We start from the raw sequence: 20,418 nt of genomic DNA, 5'->3' as shown, positions 1-20,418 counted from the left end.
TATGTACTATCGACAAGTGCCAGAAAAGCAGCACTGTGTATGTTAGTAAGTTAATGTGAATTTAGAATTAGCGCAATTCAAAGGGGAAAATTCACAAAGGGAGCTGTGACATTGACCAACTGCATCGATAGTGAGAGAGCTGAATAAAGTGAGATGTACAGAGGGGAGGCAAGGCGAGAAGGAAGACGATAGAGAAAGATCGGTTGGTTTCTAATTGCCTGTGGTAAATGGTCTTTGAAATGATGGTAAGAGGAGGTGTGTGATTTACGCTCGCACATACACTGCCGAGGTGAGTTGAGCAGTGATGAGATCGGCCTTGAGAACAGGTAACAGCAGCACCTAATCGCACCTCCACCAACACATATCAATTCTTTAGATTTAAGACCAAACCCACACAGCAGTGTCTCTCTCTCTCTCTCTCTCTCTCTCTCTCTCTCTCTCTCGGCTAAAGCACACACACTAGATTCTGAGAAAGTCTGATTGATTGAAAAATTGTGTACTTGAATTGTAAACGTCTGTTTGGCAGCAGAGAAAAACATTTGCGTTTGTCAATGGGGAGGGAACTTGTGCACACTAAATGTGCATGTAAGCTTTTATATTGTGTGTCTGAATTAAATAACATTTAAATAATTTACCACTGAAATGGATGGAAAAAGAAGAGTGAATGAAAAAAATCAAGAGTGACAGCAAATAGTAGAAATATACTAAATAATTGAGCATGACGAGCAGTCACACGCGTTTCAAGCTATAGGAATGTAAGTAAACAAATTAATCTTACTGTGAGCGCATGAGAACGCCAATGTTAATCCCACAATCTATCTCTGAGCTTTGTAAAAGGACTAGTACAACTTTGCATAAAGGTCCAGTGTGTAATTTTTGTAGGTATCTTTAGAGTACGGCTTCAACAACTAATCAGTAATGAAAATAGTTGTCAACGAATTTCACTATCGATTAGTTGGTCTGTGATCACTTGCAGTTTAAATCAAGGGCGCCTTCTTCCATTTTAAAATTACCATTTTAGACATGTCTCTTGTAAAGTCAGAAGTGTCTCGCCGTACTTGCATCTCTCTGTGCGGCACAAGTTGCACAGTTTTTAACGCAGACGTGTTTGCATGCATCTCTTCAAGCTGCGCAGTTTTAAATTTTAAAGGGGAGAAGTGTCTTGAATGACAAAATTAAAGATTATATTGGTAAAACCCAATTTTGGGCGTTTGCACTTTGAAAAGTACACAATAGGGTAAATAACCTGATTTGGGGTTTATTTATTTCAGATGTGGTAAGTAACGAAATACATTTACTTAAACTTAGTTATTAAGTATAGTACAGATACTCAAAAAAACCTCTGGATACTTTTTACTGTACTTAACTACATTTGAATGAAAAATATCTAGCTTTTCATGCCATACATTTTTTTTCCTGGGCCGGCCGCCCCCCTCCATCCCATGTTTAGGACTATGACTATGACACACCTGAATCAACTCATCAGCCTTGGTGTGTTATTTAGGCGGACATCCACAACTTTTTGGCATAAGGCTAATGAGTTCAGTTGTGTATAGTTTTCCCATCTCTGATTTGCTTATTATATGCAAAATATAAAATTAAACTTTTTATCCGATTAATCAATTAATAAAAAAATAATCGTTCAACTGATCGATTATCAGAATAATCAATAGTTGCAGCCCTACATCAGAGGTGTATAAAGACCCTACATAAGCATTATGTTTTTATTACCTTAGAATGAGCTATTTCTATCTACATAGCCCCTGCATGGAATTTGTCATGTTGTTTCTACAGTAGCCCTAACCGGACAAACTGCAGAGTGTGTTACATAGTTCTTAGAAAGGAAGGTGTGGAGTAAGCTGTTGCTTGCAATTCACAACCTCACCATAGATGCCGCTTAATTTCATAGACCGGACCTTTAAAAGAATAGTTTACCCCCCAAAAAATGGGTCATGATTTATTTACCAATGTTAAAGTGTATTCACCTTTATATTTAACATGAGATATGATGACTCAGAGAAGAGGGACAGCATCAACTAGATTTTCTTAGTTTAAAGCGTGGATCTGCAGGTGTCTTCTGTAGAATCCAAATTATTTGTGTTTGTGTGTTAATGCATACATTGCATGTGTTTTGTCAACTGTTCACAGGACAGATGCTCTCCTTTAATTAAACGGATTGAGGGGGTTAATTAGAAGAACAGAACAGCAAGAGAAGAGAGACGCTGTTTTTCCTGTGGTGCTGATTCAGCGTTGCTCTCTCTCTCCCTCATTAAAGATCTGCTCTGTAGGCACAATCATTCTGCACATATGTAACTAACAGGAATGTGCGTCTTACTCAAGTTTTACATGGAGACTATTTAATTAATCTGTTTAAAAATCCCATGTTGCCCAGCTCAGCGGGTTGTGTCCTGGACACACAATGCAGTTTACACACATGCACACGAGCATGTAGACTAATGAATCACATAAACACTTTGTATTTATCCATTCTTTTAAATGCATGTTGGATTCTTTCAATGATTTGCTTTTGAAAAGGGGTCAGAGGATAAAATGTGTCCCTGTCTGTTTTAAAATACTCCCAAATCAATTTTAAATCACCCACAGTGGTTGACTTTTCTCTCTTCGACGCCTCCTAGTGGACATAAAACAACTTCAGATTTTTAAATCAGTCTTCCTTCCAAGGATCTTCCACCCTCAAGCTTATTTAGCAGAAGACGAAGAAGAGAGACTGTTTTAGTTTATTTTAGCACTCATTAAGGTTGCTTTATCTTGCATTTTATCATTAAAAAACTATATATAGGTAGGGAAATCTATCTGGCACGATATTCAAGTGGCATTTTATTCTGTATTAGTAAATATCAACTTGGTGTGGATAACATTCCTTAAAGAGACAATTCACCCCCCCCCAAAACAAAATCTGTCAATATTTATTCACCTTCATAACATTCAAAACATGAATGACTCTTCTTCTGTGGAAAACAAAAGATCATATTTTGAAAAAAAAATGTTTTTTGTATCCATACAATGGAAGTCAATCTGGGGCCAGTGTTGTTTGAATAGGAACTTTAAATTAGGTAATTTGTGTGTGTGCGTGTGCGTGTGTGTGTGTGTTGTGGGGCGTCACGTGATCCCAAGAGAAGCAGGCAAACATTTTAGCATCTTTACACACCTTCATTAGAATAAAAGCCACTAGTGAGATTTAGAGGAACAGAGTAAGTCTCAAGTGAGGATCAGAGAGGATTGTGAAGAGGGAGAGGCGTTAAAGCAGGGTTTTTGATCTTCATTTAATAATTGAATAATAATCTCCCAGGAGAAGTGACCTAGAACCGAGAGAGAAATAGATATTCATTTGCACATCTACATAGACACCTATTGGTCGGCTGGTGTTACTACAGCACAGATAGGGTCTCCCTCAGCGTTTCACTCGATCCTCTGTGTTTTGCCTCTCTTTCATTGGCAAGACATTGACAAACGAGAGCAGTGAAGAGGGGGTTCGAATTGTGACACTTGCAGAGAAGCTATTCTAGCCGCAGTCTGACACGTCTCTCTCGAGAGAGCCCCCGTTCACCCACCAGAAACCATGCTGATGTTTTCTATACATTATCCAGCAGACATTACGCACATTTTCCTCAGACGCTGTGGTGAAATGTTAAGACTCATTGTCATACAGCTGTGCACTGGTGCGATGGAACAATATATTACTGCAGGTCTCAACACAGTCCTCTCTCGGTTTTTTTATCTTCATGCTCACCTTCATTCACTCTCTCAAGCCCGAGGGAGCTTCCGCTTAATGCAAATGACCGATGCAAGCTTGTACGGTATCCTCCTGAACCAAACAGCGTAAAGATTCATTGTCAAGTGAAAACGTATTTGTCCTCCCTTAACCTGGAGGATGGAGATTGAAAGAACTGCTTGTGTTTGTGTGAAAATGGTTTGAAACACTCCACCTTTGTAAGGGTTATACTGTAGATGTAGGTTAAAGAGCAAGTAAGCTTCATTTGGATCTGTGGACTTACTGGATGCTTTCCTCTAAGCGTGTAAGTGAGGTCAGAAGGGGTCTTTTTTGGAGGAATGGGGAATCACTTGCACACTTTTGCCATTTTAAATAAGATTTGCTTGACTGGTCTTAAATGTGAGGGCATTTTTATTTGCTCACAGCTTGGCTGTTGAAGAGAGTAAGGGATTTGTCTACTCAATTGTGTCCTGTTCTTTGGTTTCACTGGACATCTAGTCAGAGTTTTTTTATTTAAATGTATGTTACTTACTGTTTGTTTAGTTGACACGAAGCAAAGAACGTAGTCACAGAAGTGTGACATTTAATTCTTAATGTAAACATATTTAAACAATGAATTGAATTATATTTATTAAAGGATTTAAGAATTAAATGTGTGTGTGTTTTGATCATGTCTGTAAGAAATTCATTCAATTTAATTTAAATTGTAGAAAACCAAAAGGGTGGTTTGAAAAGGTTAAACACACGCAGTAAATATACAGAACCTGATGTATTCAGAATCATTATACATTATCTATACATTAGGGGAAAATGATATACATTTCATAGATAGAAATTCAAACTAAGATTGATGCTTACGTCTTTGTTTTTTTTAATTTGTTGGAACATAACTGGTGTTTATGAATATTAATATGTTGAGATGTTTGTTTTTTATTAATAAACTTTGACCCAAATTTTCTAATCATCTTAAAAATCTGGTCTGTAATTATAATTAAAATATCTTGATCAATTTGATATATTATTTAAATATAAAATATAAATTTGTGCCAACATATTACTTTCTTTCATTAGATATTTTTTTAATTGAAATGCTTTGTTGAAATTTTTGTTTCATGACTATTAATTTAGATTTGTATTATTAAACCAACTGTATTTTACACCACTTCTAAAGATGTAAACAAAGCTTATTCAACGCTGGTCCAAAATAACTTCTGTTGCAGTTTTAATCCTACACAAATGTTTAAACTAATACAACCATGTGAGCATTCATAACCTTATCAAAATGTTTGAGTATTTTATAAAAAATCTAGTATTTTTACGTTTTATCTATACGAAATTATACAAAATTAATTTAATTTAAATGTAAAAAATAATTCGATTTTTATTTTTATAACAAAATGTAAAAAAGAAACCAGAGGTTCTGCTGGATCAGTTTTTACATCTTGTGAAGGGACAAATAAAAACAATTTTACAGATTTCTTTTAGAAGTTTTTTTTCTAGATCTCTTGGGAGTAACCCGCCATTGCATTTGTTTTTCTGTCTCTCTTCATCATCAGACTTCGTAAAGAGGGCTACACAGTGCAGGTGAATGTGAACGACTATCTGGACATCTACTGTCCTCACTACAACAGCAGTCAGAGGGGCGTGGCCGAGCAGTACGTCCTCTACATGGTCAGTTATCGAGGTTACCGTACCTGTGACCCACAGCTGGGCTTCAAACGCTGGGAGTGTAACCGCCCCCATGCCCCCCATGCACCAATCAAATTCTCAGAGAAATTCCAGCGATACAGCGCCTTCTCCCTCGGCTATGAGTTCCATGTAGGGCAGGAGTATTATTACATCTGTGAGTATTCAAACTATATCTACTTATAATCTGGATTTTTGATAAGTGATGTATGCATGCTAGTGTAGCACATTCATATATGAGCTGAAAATCACAAACAAAACTACAGTTATTGGAATAATATAATTATAAAATAGATAAACTAGCATTACAGTTGAGATGATCGGATGACTGAAATGCATTTGTTTTTTTAGCCACGCCCACACATCACCACGGCCGCAGCTGCCTGAGACTGAGAGTGTATGTTTGCTGCTCAACAGGTATGGACTTCTATTCTCCATCCATCAATCTACCAACCTATCAGTCATTCCATCATACACCTATCCATCCAACCATCTTATCAATTGATCCACCTGTCAGCCCAAGTGCTCTCACTCCATGTTTCATAACTATGCTATCTGTCTTTCTGTGGATTAAATCAATGTATATGTTTGATCACAGAAAGCACGCTCTCTCTTTCTCCTCCTCCACCAGGTTTTGTTCACCGTAAACATAATCCAAACCAATTGCGACACTTCTGGGTTCCTCAGGCACCCCAGAAAGAGCTGCCTTGGGTTTAAGATGAAATTTAAAACATGACCACGTCCTATTTTTTTAACGATTTTTGAACAAACAAACTCAAGGGTGTGACTCAGATTATGATAATTGATGATAATGATGACTGTTGTTGGTTTTGTTTATTACTAAGGCAACAAGAGGACAAAAGCGACGCTAAATACTAGGGATGCACCGAAATGAAAATTCTGGGCCTAAACCGACACCGAAAAATCAGGATGCACTAGGCCGAATAGCAATACCGAAAAAAAGTTTTAAAAACGTTGAATTCTATTAATTTCACACACTAAAACCACAACAATTAAGGAGAAAATATTTTAAAACAATACAACAAATATTGTCTTACTCGTTCTTTTTACAAATCATCTAAACATTGTAGTTCAACAATTATTGTGCGTATATGCATAACAGTAGTCAAGTTATAGTCAAACTTAAACTCATATAAGAAGTTTATGGTGCACAACCATTTTAATGAAAATAAAAGGCAGAACACAGAGGGGCAGTGAATCTTTTTATGTAAACAGGCTTAACATGAGCTTCAGTGATAGGTCCACGTGAGCTACATCATCAGTTACTGACAGTTCGTTCCGCTGATCATTCACGTCTGTGAAGAGTCTTGCGTTTAAAGTTTTGCTTTAAAACGAGCACGAGTCAATGCAGTCGCGCATCACACAGAGCTTGTGTGTCATTTTCTGTTCGGTGGTTTTGAGCTTTTATTGTTAAATGTATTAGATTTAGACTTTGCTTTGGCGCGCTTACATAATCACTCTTTTAAAACAGCTAGTGAGAGAGTGAACGCGAGCACTGAAGGGAGGAATATTTCGGCTTTAATTTCGGCCAGTTTTTATCTTCCACCCAATAATGCACAATGCATCCCTCCTAAACACATTACCATTGATGATGTTGCTTCCACCATTGCTCATACTGGATATGCAAAACATTAAATAATTTCCCTATTTCTCCCCATTCTCTCTCTTCCAGGTGCTGTCAAGATCCATGTTCTCTCAAATTTAGCTGGCACTGAGAGTTATCTTAACCCTTCGTCTTCTTTCTAACTCTCTCTCTGTCAGAGCTCATGTTCATTAAAACGAATCCGGTCAAGTGTATGTATGTGTGTGCATGAGAAAGAGAGAGAGAGAGAACATGCTGTGTGCTATCTTAACCTCTGCCCTCTCTCTTGGAGTCTCTGAGTTCTTATGTCAAGATGAATCTTGTAGTTCTGCTCAGTCGGGTCTGAACTCCACCGCCTTGAGTTGCTGTTGCATGTAGTCTGAAATGAACTAGAAACAGTATCTGCCACCCAACCCCCCCCCCCCCCCCAACTCCTCATGACATGAAGGAGCTTACAAATGAATAAACAATGACTGTTTGTGTGTGTGTGTTCTAATTCTCATCTCATGTGTTTCTAGAATCTGATTCAGATGATGAGCCCCACCCCACGGAGCCAGACTACACTCTGCGACCCAACATGAAAATCGATGACCTCTGTGAGTTGTAATCACACAGCCCACACACATACATACAGTCACACGGACACTTATACATACGCATATTAATCACAGTCTACGTTGACATTTAAACCCAATGTTTCTGAGCCCACAACTCTGGCTTCCGCTCGGCTCAATCGCGGTTATGCGGAAAGCTCATTAATCACGTGTGTCTGTGTATATATGTTGTCATGCAATCAAATTCAGTTTTGCAGTTGAGACCGTTTAAGGTCATGTCATTTAAATGTGGAATAAAACAAGATTGCATATCATTTCCTGAAAAGACCCGGCTGATGAACACAACAGTTAACATGCGTCTTACGGTCAGTGATTGGCACTAATGAAGCCACGAGCTAAAAGGCCAACGAAGCGTGATGTACGCGACTAGAGTTAGCGCAAATGCTAGTCTTAGCGTTGATCACATGTGACAGAACCATCCCTTCAGGTCCCCGTGCTTCTCCACTCCGCCACAGTAACCTGACTCAAGGACAACGGCGACCGCACCATTTAAATGAGAGAAAAGAAATTGATTGGACTTCAAGTGTTTTTAGGGAATAAAGAAGGCATCGATTTGCGCGTGTTTTTTCCGAGCGTGTGTTTTGAGACAGATGGATGTGGATGTGTTTTGGGTCGTCTCTGGGTCGGTGCCACCCAACGATTTCCGATAAAGGAATCTGAGAACCAGCTTTCTCCCACTCACTCCGAGCGGAGGTTCAGTTTTCAAACGGGCCAGAGAGGGGAAGAAACCAACCGCAGGAGGCCAGTCGGGTCTCAGGAAGCCACACGTCTCAGTATTGTTCCATACATCTCTGTCCAATCGACAGAAGAAGGAAAAAACGCCCTTGTCCTTGCTCAGAGCTTACCGTTATCCCATTAGTATTGACCACTGTATGTGTATACACAGAAGTCATCCAAACAAATCAAGAGATGCCCACAAAACTGCCACATCGGTTGAATTGTGAAACTCTAGAATGCTGCAATGTGGACTTATGGAAGAAGAGAGACACCCTCAAGGTGCTTAAATACAACCGGGTTCAAAAACATAAATGTGGATGTTCTCATTTGCAGTTTTCTTCGGATTCTTAATGTCAATTCTATAAATTTACTGGGGCATTAAGCTCCATCAATGGCAGTGTGTTTCATGAAGTTTGTCTTCGCACAAACACGCAAGGGATAAAAAATACAAATTCAATGCAAATTAGATTTGGCCCTGGGGAATATTAATACAGATGCATTAAAAAGATGAACAAGAGAAAGATTTGTGCCACCCTGCTCATACCGTTCTGTTTCGTACAAGTTAAAGAAAACAAACAATTTCCGGCTTGTGTGAAGCGTGTTATCAAATACAAAGATCTGCCTGTACTGTAATGTAAGATCTGATTTCCCGTTCAGGTCACATACAGGTCAAGCTCATCAAATATCTTAATAATTCAGTATAAAATTAACCCAACTTGTCACAACAGCATTATTTGTAACAGTTTGGTCTGATCAGCTGTCTGAGATGATACAGCAGTTTTAATTCAAGCAGGTTGACAAGCTGTAGACTTCTACTCTTCTGGCCGATCATGTGAATGTCTGGCATGAGTTGTGTATATTGGCACGGAGTGGTAAATTCCAGCATGTACACACTACGTTCCAGAACATCCCACACAGCTCCTCTCTCCTGCCTGGCATTCAAGGCATCTTGTCAATCAATGGTCTAAAAAACAATTAATAATATTAGTATTATATATATTTGATCAGTTATTATAAATACAGGTAACGTTTTATTAAAAGTAAGATGGGTTACACTTTACAATAATGTTGTATTTGTTAACAGTTAGTTAATGCATTAGCTCACATGAACAATACTTTAATACTGGAACAAAACAGCATTCTGTATTTTATTAATTTCAGCATTTACTAATATTCAAATCAAACACTGAAACTGTTAACATTAGTTAATGCAGCAACATGAATAGTTTTATTGACATTAACTAACATAATAAAAGAAAGTGCTGAAAATCTATATTGCTTATTATTAGTTCATTATAGCTTACGCATTTACTACTGTTAACAAAAACAACATTATTGTAAAGTGTTACCGATTATATATACATTGTTACAGATTAAATAACGGTTATATATAAATCAAAATAACGATTATTAACCACACATAAAAAGGTCACACTTGAACCAAAAAAATTTTTTAACTAGAGCTGTCAAACAATGAATCACAATTAATCGCATCCTGAATAAAACTTGTGTTTACGTAATAAATGTCTGTTAACTGTGCATATTACTGCTGTATTAATAAACACATACACATACATGTTTACATTTAAGATTTTAAAGATTTTTATTTATTATTAATAAATCATTTAAATTAATGGTAATTATAAATAAATACATAAATCTTAAATATAAATATTTCCTATGTGTTCATTAATACAAAATCAAAGTGATAGTTCACCAAAAAATCATTTATTCACCCTCTTGTGATTTCAAACCTGTATGATTTCCTCCCGCGGAACACAAAATAAGATATTTTGAAGAATGTTTTAACAGGCAATCACTTACTTGCATTGTGTCCATATAATAGAAGAGAATGAGGGCCAGTGCGGTTCGGTCACCAGCTTTCTTTAAAATATCTTCTTTTGTGTTCTACGGAAGAAAGTAAGTCATACGTTTAAAATGACAAGAGGGGAGTAAATGATGACAGAATTTTCATTTTTGTTGAAATCATTTGTAAATCCAGTTGAAGCAACACATATTAGTGGCAGCGCTGCACAGTTGGTGTGTGGCTCAAACGGTGGCTGAAAATGTCACCCCGTGTCCTTCAACATCACATTATTCAACAAAAACACATACTTTGCGTGTCTTTCTGTGTTTCTTGTCAGCCAATTTGCGTCACACACTGTTTTCTTGTGACCTGTAAGTCATGATGTGTGTTTTTGAACTTGTCTGTCTCAAAGTTCATGAAGTGAAAGACACATGCTCACACACACAGACTTAGACACAAACTGGTTTTGTCAGATTGTTGTCCATCTAATGACGAAACAGAATTCCGTAGATTTTTTCGACACTACATTTATAGATAAAGTAGTACTTTCATCTTAGTTCATTCGACATGCCGACTTTGAATCCTGTGTATTAACTTCTGATTTACAGCCGTTGATGTAGTTACGAATCCTGGGCCTCCTAACCTCTAGAATCATCCGCACCTTACTAGCCGTAGCCCTCCCTCAGCACAAAACACCAATTAAGCCCAGACACCTACAACGCATACCTGATTTAGTCACTGCTTTTATTTTTAACTACTTCCCTCAGGCCTCCAGTTGGTCAGAGGTTTTTCTCCCCTGAGTTCATGACTTACCGACTTCAGCGAGTCACGGCAATAATAGCGTCTAGACCTAATTGTTTTTCTGTCTGTCTCATTCTCTCTCTCTGTAGATGACTATGATAATCCTGAGGTTCCTAAATTGGAGAAGAGCATAAGCGGTAGCAGCCCATCCAGGGATCGACTTCTCTTGACCGTGGCATCACTTTTCCTCATTGCCCTCTCTGTCTCCTAGCATCCATTTTTCGACCGTCGCCACACCAACGAGGCCTTGGGGGGAACGGAAGGGTCCAGGGCCGATGGGTTCGCGAATAGACTAGGGAGGAACGCTTTAAAAGCAACGGACGGATGTTTGGAAAGATGCCGCAGCAGCTTGCTGAGTGTTGAGAACCAGCCCACAATTCAGTGGTTTTCATGTCTTACAATAGGGACACACCTCGTGTCACCCAGACAATACTATTATGACTTTTAACACTATAATATGAACCGTGCCATTTTGGTTACAAAAGCGAGGGTGTGTTTCGTTCGTGCGCGCGTATGTGTTGTTGTGTGTTAAGCGTTTGTGTGGGCTTGTTAGGTGAGGCATTATCTGTCAATTGGCAGGTGAAAAGTTTACGAGCGTCTCAGATTGCTTGATGGAATGAAAGCAAACTGTTGCGTTAAGAGTTGAGGAGCTCAGATTACTCCTCACATAAACCTGGCAAAATAACACAACCACTGAACACATAAACTAATTGTTTTTCCCTGTTTGTTTTGTTACCGGAGTAACATACAAATCACTGATGGAGCAATCGCCTTAAGGGACGGAGCGGCGATATTATTAGATGAGTCTAAACATGTCTACAACAGGAACAGAGAGTCAAAATCTCAAGTAAACAACAAAAGAAAACTGCATCGGGAAAGCTGCAATTTACAAAGCGTTGAAATGCAATTACATCAGATTCTTATTTGAACTTATTGTGATCATGAAAGCAGGGCCAGGTGTTTTGTTCTACGATGCAGAAAATCGAGAGAGATGTGATTTCGCAAACACGAACGCCGACACAAACGCATTAAACACATCGAGACAAAAGCCAAATAGCTTTTTTGTTGTTGCTTTTCCCCTTCTCTCTTTTGATAAAAGGTGCTTGTGTGTGAGCGATTGAGCGTGATTGAGTGTAATTGAGTGAGCGCGTGAACGTGTGCATTAGCAAAGTAATGCTGGAATATTTTCCCCCGGATAGGACTCTATGGACTTACACCTTAATGGAGACACCTACACAGACACTGTACATAAAACGATACACATGCATATTTTTATGTGTTTGGAACTAATGGACGGCCATGTGTTTGGTTACGGACGGCCTCGTGTCAACTCATTAGTTTGGATCATGCTGATTCTCGCTGGATTCGGAGAACGGATGCCAACCAACGTCGGCTGGTTCGTTCCGGTTCAAAGCAATTCCACTTGTCGGCTGCTCGACTTCATTTGGTGGTGATCAGCAGGACCAAATGGAAATTGAGGGGTCCGGTGGTTATAATCTGTTTCTATGGCAACAGTTATTCAGGGGTGTGTTTTTCTAGAATCCACACACGCCTAATGGGAGACCTGCTGGAAATTGGAACATCATGCATAAAACTGAAATAACTGCATTACAGACAACAGTACTGGTGACACTTGCCAAGCGTAATAAAAACAAACGAATGCTTCGGGAAAGGTAGTTATTGTGTCGATATGAGCTTTTCAATGGCTAAACAGCAACATGAATCATTTTACAACAAGGTTCAAAATTAAGGTTCTAACTGTTTTACATAGACAAGCACCTTATCATGATGGTAACCCAACCATACCACAGCCCACGATAGCAACCAGCGCCGCTTCTTGCCATGCAAATGCTGCTTAAACTAGCAATGGCATGTGGTTTAGGAGAAATGATTTGTGGTAGAGGTTTTCTAACGTAGATTCATAGCAGCGTTTGATACGGACACCTTCTATCACACCTACAGGCAGTCTTTATATTGATAAAAGCATTTATTGTATCATTCCGAAAATAATTTCAGTTTATGTGGATCATTGTGTCTGCTTTATATTCCATTACTATGACTGCTGTGGTATCATCGTTCTAAAACAATGAATGGAACATGATGTAAACATTTTACAGACTTGAAATCTCCTTTTGATTTGTTTCATGACCTTCATGTTGTGTCTTTTAAAGGGTTGAGCATTAGTAAGTTTTGTGTTTAGAAAGGATTTGCTTTTTTTGTGATGAAATAATGTCATGTTTCAGAGGAGGTGATTATGTAATGGAAGGGTAAATGTCACTCTTCAAATGTTGCACTTACAAAAACTTGGACACGAGAATTGTGTGTGTGTATGTGTGAGCGTTTGTTTCTGTATTCATTATTGTTTCAGGCAGAGAGAATGCAATTGCTAGACGTCATGTCTTTAATGAAAACTAGCCTAAATAAGCGTTTCATCTTTTATGGGTGTATGAATGAGAGATCAAGCGGGAATAAACAGAGCGCAGAGTGTTTATGTATGCGTGTGTTGTTTTTCATTGTTTAGTTTAAGCGTATTCTGTGCGAGTGGGTGAGAGTCAGATAAATTGGATTGTTTTGGGGAAACAACAAAAGCATTTATTAGTGTTGGAAACAACCAATTACAATCATGTTTACCTTCAACTGGAATTAATTTAAAGAACTTGGAAAAATAAACTGTTAATTGAACACACCATTACAGAGCCTATAATTATAACCGTGAAAACATTGCGCTTTTGATTTGTATTTGTTATAAACGCATAATTTATGCACTCATGTGTCGAATGTTCATCTGAATTTGATCACCAAAATAAAAAGGACCTAATCAAATGAGTGTTCAACTGTACCTGCTCTCATATGATTTTTCTTCTAACAGCAGCATAAATCAGTTTTCATTTGGGTTGCTTTCATAATCCAAATTGCTCCTTTGAGTATTTTGTTAATTTGCAGAATAAGAAATATGTGTGAGAAGTGCACTATCCAAAGATGAAACCCACCCACAATCCATTTCTACATTTTGTTTGCAGCTTGAATTCTTGCTTTATCATATTTGGGAGAAAGCGTCAAAGGAATAATTGACCCAGAAATAATATTTCGTCCTCGTGTTAATCTTATTGGTTCTTATGTGTCTGTTGACTGATATTTTGTCACGAGACCTGCAAGAGCCAATCAGGGCCAAGTTTCTAATGTTCTGCCATATTTTAATATAGCGCTTATATGCATTTCTTCTGGTTTACTAAATAAACTTGTAATATTAAACGCGTTAATTCCACAACCCTTTTTTCCCACCTTGGGCACAAGTTTAAGGTTTTTGGAGCGTCAGCATGTAAAGGTGTAAAGATTACATGAAAACTATACTAGAATGAAAGTACAGATACTTTGCAGTGAAAAAGTCTTATAGGATCTGATTTTAATAGTATTTAATTATTTTACTCATACTGAATGTAGGATCTAAGCAGCACTAGTCAGTGAAAAAAGAAACAGTTGAGGATAGCAAACTGAACACCTCAAAATTGCAACAAATCAAGGTCAACATCATAGCCTATGTCTATAACTAAAATTTCATTTCAATGTCCTTCAAAAATGTCTCTTCAGTAAAACGGATATATAAAATAATGTCAAGTAAAAAATGACAGTGCTTTTTGCTCTGGACAAGGTGGTTTTGGCCTTATCGCCGGCTGCAGAAATAGCAGAAATAAACTGCTGCAGAAAAAGTTAGGTGCCATGCTAAACGTAATGTGTTATTGCATTACTCGTTACAAATGTAGTGGAGTAAAGAGTACATATATTTATTCAAACATGTAGTCAAGAAGAGAGAAAAAGTTGCTTATATCTTTAATACTCCGTACAACTACAAATTAGCTAAAAAGATACTTAAAGTCCCAGTGAAATATAAAATGATCAATGTGGGTCTTTCTCTTTTTAAAATCCGTGTGGCCTCATAATCTTCAATCAAAATCTGAAAATGCACTTCCTTCCTGTAATGACTATCCATCTTAAATGACGTGTGTTAGACGGCTTGAGCGGAGCATCCGTTAACTCCTCCCCTTCAACTGTCTGCTGCCATTCCCATTAAAAAATGCAATGGATGTTTTTATATATCCAATCAAATCGGAGAGAAAGGCTAAAGCCACGCCCACTTTTTTGTCATTAGAAACTACATTTAACTCTGGAATGTGTCAAAATACGAAAGTAGAAACGATTCCGGCTCACGGTGACTTAAATTACATTAACTTATTACATTGACTCCAATACTTTACACCACTGGAAAAAATAACATGAAGTTTTAATATAAACTCATCTGTGTTCGACTGAAGAAGTTAAATAATATGGGAGTAATCTGAGATTGCATTTGGGTAAATAATCAAATTACCTGTGACATCACAAAGTGTGAAGTTTTGAGTTTTAAAGAGTGTGCAGGCTGTACAAATGACAGTTCATATTGTAGACTACACAAATTTAGTCTATCTAGTGTACAAAACGTAAACATAAAACACATTATACAATTAATTAGAGGATTTTTATTGTTGGGTCATGCGATTGCTAGGAGCATTGACACACTCTAAAATCTCTCTGTTAGTTGTTGTGAAAAACAAGGCAGAACAAATGTTTCTGAATTGAATTATCATTTGATTTCTTTCATCTCATTAGAGTGCAACGTGTCGAGACACACAAACTCCTCATCATGACTGAATTTCCACTAAATGCTCAAAACCAGGCCGCGTGAGTAAACTGTCTGAACAGGACGCGACAATAACAGCGATAGATCCTCCCAGACATCGACTGACTGCCTTCTGCTACCGGCCATACCGAGCAGACGCTGACTTCATCTGCTGTGGGAAAAAGACAAAGACGCATAGAGAATGAAATGTTCTGTGCAGACCAGTCAGACCCAACACCCACACTCTGATGTTCATGTACGTCCTTAACAATAAATATAGGTTCCTCCAAATAACAAGTTTATTTTGTTGTAAAAACAAAGATTTACTTGCTGAAAACCAATAACCTGCACAAAACACAATATAAATGTAATGGTTATAATGGAAATTGTATTGGTTTTGGTGGAATACAGTGTTTACTGGTATGTGATGGATTCTATTGGTGGGGTGTAATCTGTCAGATGAATCCTATTGGAACAATGCCCAAATCATAGTACAAAAATGAATTTGGTAATGGTAAAAGCTCATGGTTCATAAGGTTGTAAAATGGAAACCATTAGAATATCTGTGATGGTTTGGGTTTTTCAGAAGGGTAATTTAATGACATTTGTAAAATCTGTGTAGCCCTTTTGTATTTTTTAGAATTTATAGTTATTTTATTTATTCCAACACTTATTACATGATATTATTTGTACTTTTGTATATCAATTTGGCAAATCCTAGTAATTATGGTATTCGGACAAGAAGTTACCATGGTAAACTTTTTAAATGACGCTCAGAGAGGGGGATCTATGACATTGCGATTTAAAAGAAGGGATTAGATTACAAAAAGACTCTACCATGTACTGTGATGCGGTGGTTTAATATTACTGTTACATCATTTCATCAGCTGGGCACGTGAGAGATGAGTTTAAACACTCCTTGTAATGAAAATTCATTTAAAATTTCAGTATTTTAATTAAATTTATATGTTTAACAGTTTAACTTAATCAATGTTGTATTTGTTATAATTGCAATTGAAAAACAATGTTTATTTGTCTTTATCAGAACACTTAAATAATTTCATCCCTTAATATTGTGGTATATAATTTATTTTGAAGTTTATAGAGTGGGTCTACTCTGTATGAAACAGAATTGGTAGGATATTATTATACAATTATTTTCAAATACAAATCTATGTTGTTGTTACAGCACCAGTTATATGTCCATGCCATTTACTGTTAAATCACTAAAAACGCCTCAAAAAAATTCTCACAGACAAGGTGCAGTTTAACATTACCATCACCAGATGTCTCTGTTTCCCTCACCGTCCATTCAGATTAATAACAGTGTACCATTTAAACCTAATCCATAGATTTAACAAATAATTAAATCCAATCGTTGCTGTTGTGTAAAATTTCTGTAGGCGTCTTGGATTACACCATCTGGATTAAATCTAGTAGTCAAAATATAATCTCAATGTGCAACATTCACAGTGATGGTTTAACAAATATATGTGTTTACAGAATGGTTTTGTCTTCCGTTGATCCAGGAGCATCAAATATTCAGTTTAATGATGATGAAGTGTAAAAATTGTAGTTAATTTACAATAAAACAATTTTAGTAGATGTATACAGTCTTTAATAAAAATAGTTCAAGAGAATGCATTTGTATCAAAGTTGATATAACTTAAATTGCAGCCTTAAACTCTTAAAAAAATGAACCTTTGGAGAAATTATGAGAGACTTCTTTATATTGCGTGTCTAGGAGGGACTTTTTGCAAGATGTCAATCCCAATGCAAAGGGATCTGTAGAAAAATATGTTTTTATTCACTAGATATTCCCGATCTGTGCTGAACTTTCAGAGGAAGCCTCTCCACCCACTTCCTATTGCTCAGTGCTATAACTGTTGGATTTTCGTGTCACCAGGATTGCGATGGTTTCCGTCTTGACTCAGTGAAATGAGGGGAATCTGTTATGAGAATTTATAGTGTGTGAATAGGACCTGCCCCCTCATCCATATGGCCCAATCAGAAATGAGTTTTGAGTGTAACTATTTTAGAATAAATTAGCATGTATTAGTGTAACCATTAGCTCACCCGGAAAGATTAGTCATGAAGGCAACGTGCGGCGTGAGACTTCAAATACCTCTCAGAAAGTGATGACTTTATCATACTCTGAGTATAATGAATCCTGCATGCTCATTACAGCGTTCAGTAGCCTCATTATTCTGCCTAAACTCTTCCCCAAAGCCCCAAATCGTGTCATATTTCACACCCAGAATTAACCTTGCCTTTTCACCCTGCACCAAATGATTGAGTTTTTCTTGTAATTTGCAAAATGAACATAAACACTAGACAGTAAATGTATCATTACTGGGGGCAGATGAGATTAGGGGTGTAATGTTTTTCAATTGGCGAGAGAGGAATTGAAATGGGGGAAAACCAAATTGCTAATCTGGCCCTAATGATATTAATAACTGTCCAATCACATTCATCGTCAGTGAATTCATATTTCGGAGAGACATCATCGCCATTCTTGTCCCCTCTATTCCAGGCGAGCATGTGAGCTGTCAGTCATATGGCTGGTCTATATACAGCAAAGAGTGTTTCATTAATCATGATCTATCGAGGCAAAAATGACAAAATCTTTCACTCAACAACTGTTGAGAAGTTAACTGAGAACTCACCCGCCCTCTTTTTTCCCTCGTTTTCTGTTATTAACCCTCTAGTCATGAAAGAAGAACCAGACACTCTCCCACTTTCTTTATTTCTGTATTTATTTACCCATAATCCTGGATCCTTACAGCCTATCAACAGATGGATGTTATATATAGACACTGGCTCTGTCAAATGTCATGGTAAGCTTTTATTTACAAAAAGTACAATACTCAAACGATTGACCTAGATGTAATAATCTCAAAAGACATTTAAAGCAAACAAGCATTTTGTTGTTGTTTTGCTGATATACGGTTACACTATTCGCATTCTTTTATTCGTTTATAGAAACTTGCCGCCACTTGATGTCTGTTTGTTTTCATAACTAAATACAGCATAAGCACATTATGCAAGCACATTTATGCTCTTAAAACTGACCTGAACTACTGAACTAAACCATTATTGGTGCTTATAATAGTTTACTTCTAAGAATACATTTATGCCATTTCCTGTCATTTATGGTTATCATATTAAGTTTTTCTGATGGAAGTTTAGTAGAACTGGAAATCTGTTTTTAAGAATAGGGATTATACATAGATTATGGAAAGATTTATACATTCAAAGTCACTTTTATTTCATTTCCATGTTCCATTTACTCAATTTAAGAGAATTAAATAAAGCAAAAAGGAATATCGTCAGGTTTTTTAGTTTGCGATTTGTACATTTTGTGATTTCGAATAATCATCATTCTTTATTAATGAATGTTTTTTGTTCATATTTAGGTTAAATTATTAAATTGAAATGTTTAGAAAATAAAATAAAACGTCACGTTTTCTTTAGAGATCATGATCATAACGAAAATTTGATTACACAGACTGTTTTGTATACCAGACGTCACCCAAGGCACCTGTTTTCCACGTTTTCTTTAAGATATAGGTTGTCAAAAACCAACACTTGTCCCTTGAATTTATAGGAAACTTAATATCATAATATGTAAGATATTTATTTGATTTGCTTTCATATGCAATGTGATTACATGGAGCAGCTGAGCTTGTTTGTGTTTACGTGTGTTTGCATGTGTTTATGAACAGCTCAGTGGCCTCAGTGCTGTCGTCACGGTGACGAAGCCCAGAACAGGATATGAGCTCAATTCTACCTGAGCTCTTAAGACTATACAGACTAATGAAATTACACTGTCCTTTGACTGGACAATAGCAGTGTTTCATCAATTAATGTCACCACTCGTGAATGACCAGGGAACAATGTGGATTACAGTTTCCAGCATGTAGCTTTCCATTTGTCAACATCATTCAGTGACATTTACTGTAGATGGAAAAAACATTAACAAATAAAACAATCAAATTAAACTTCTTTGCTTGAAAGCACCGGTACAATCTAATAAGAGCTAAATGTATGCTTATATTTTGAATTACTTTTGCAGTTACTTTTTGCATTTAACGCCTATGTACAAGTACATTTTTGCACGCATGTACGTCTCTAATAACAAATTATGTAATCCACAAATGTGACCCTGCACGACAAGACCAGTTTTATGGGTCAATTTTTTCGAAATTGAGATTTTTAAACCATCCGAAAGTTGAATAAACAAGCTCTCTATTGATGTAGGAGTTGTTAGAATATGACAATATCTGGCGGCGATACAACCGTTTACAACTCAGGAATCTAAGGGAGCCAAAAAAACGAAATATTGAGAAAAATGCCTTTGAATTTGTTAATAAGAGGCACTGTGGCAGGTCCTCCACTCACAAAAATAAAGTTTTGATATATTTACGATAGGAAATTTACTAAATATCTTGATGGACCGTGATCCTTACTTTTTGGCATAAAAGAAAAATCGATCATTTTTACCCATACAATTTTTTTGGGGCTTTTCCTAAAAATGTTGCCGTGCTACTTAAGACTGGTTTTGTGATCCAGGGTCACAAATGTGTATTCACTTATGTTACCTCACTTGTATTTGTCTAAATCTATATGATCTATATTGAGTCTGCACCTTCATAGGATCGCTCAGCCCTTTCAGAACAACCACGGTCCAATGAACCTGAAGAGCAGGTGTTTTATAAGTTCAATTTTTCAACTTTGACTTACGTCACATCATGACTGGAAAGGAGGTATGTTCATGCTAAACGTTACACCAAGGCATGCAAG

General features: G+C 37.0%; 1 protein-coding gene across 1 annotated transcript in view; it reads left to right on the top strand.

Annotated features, from left to right (window-relative positions):
• Positions 1-13,800, top strand: part of efna3b (ephrin-A3b) — a 45,135-nt gene extending 31,335 nt beyond the window's left edge. Inside the window, exons 2-5 of the mRNA XM_056761647.1 lie at positions 5,290-5,576; positions 5,771-5,836; positions 7,541-7,618; positions 11,051-13,800. Coding sequence (XP_056617625.1) covers positions 5,290-5,576; positions 5,771-5,836; positions 7,541-7,618; positions 11,051-11,172 — 553 coding nt within the window. The 3' untranslated portion in view covers positions 11,173-13,800. The remainder of the gene's footprint in view (positions 1-5,289; positions 5,577-5,770; positions 5,837-7,540; positions 7,619-11,050) is intronic.
• The last annotated feature ends 6,618 nt before the right edge of the window (positions 13,801-20,418 follow it).

This window comes from Triplophysa dalaica, chromosome 12 (assembly GCF_015846415.1).
Source record: "Triplophysa dalaica isolate WHDGS20190420 chromosome 12, ASM1584641v1, whole genome shotgun sequence".
Lineage (NCBI taxonomy): Eukaryota > Metazoa > Chordata > Actinopteri > Cypriniformes > Nemacheilidae > Triplophysa > Triplophysa dalaica.
Note: the sequence above shows the minus strand (reverse complement) of the source record. Positions and strands in the feature narration are given on the sequence as shown.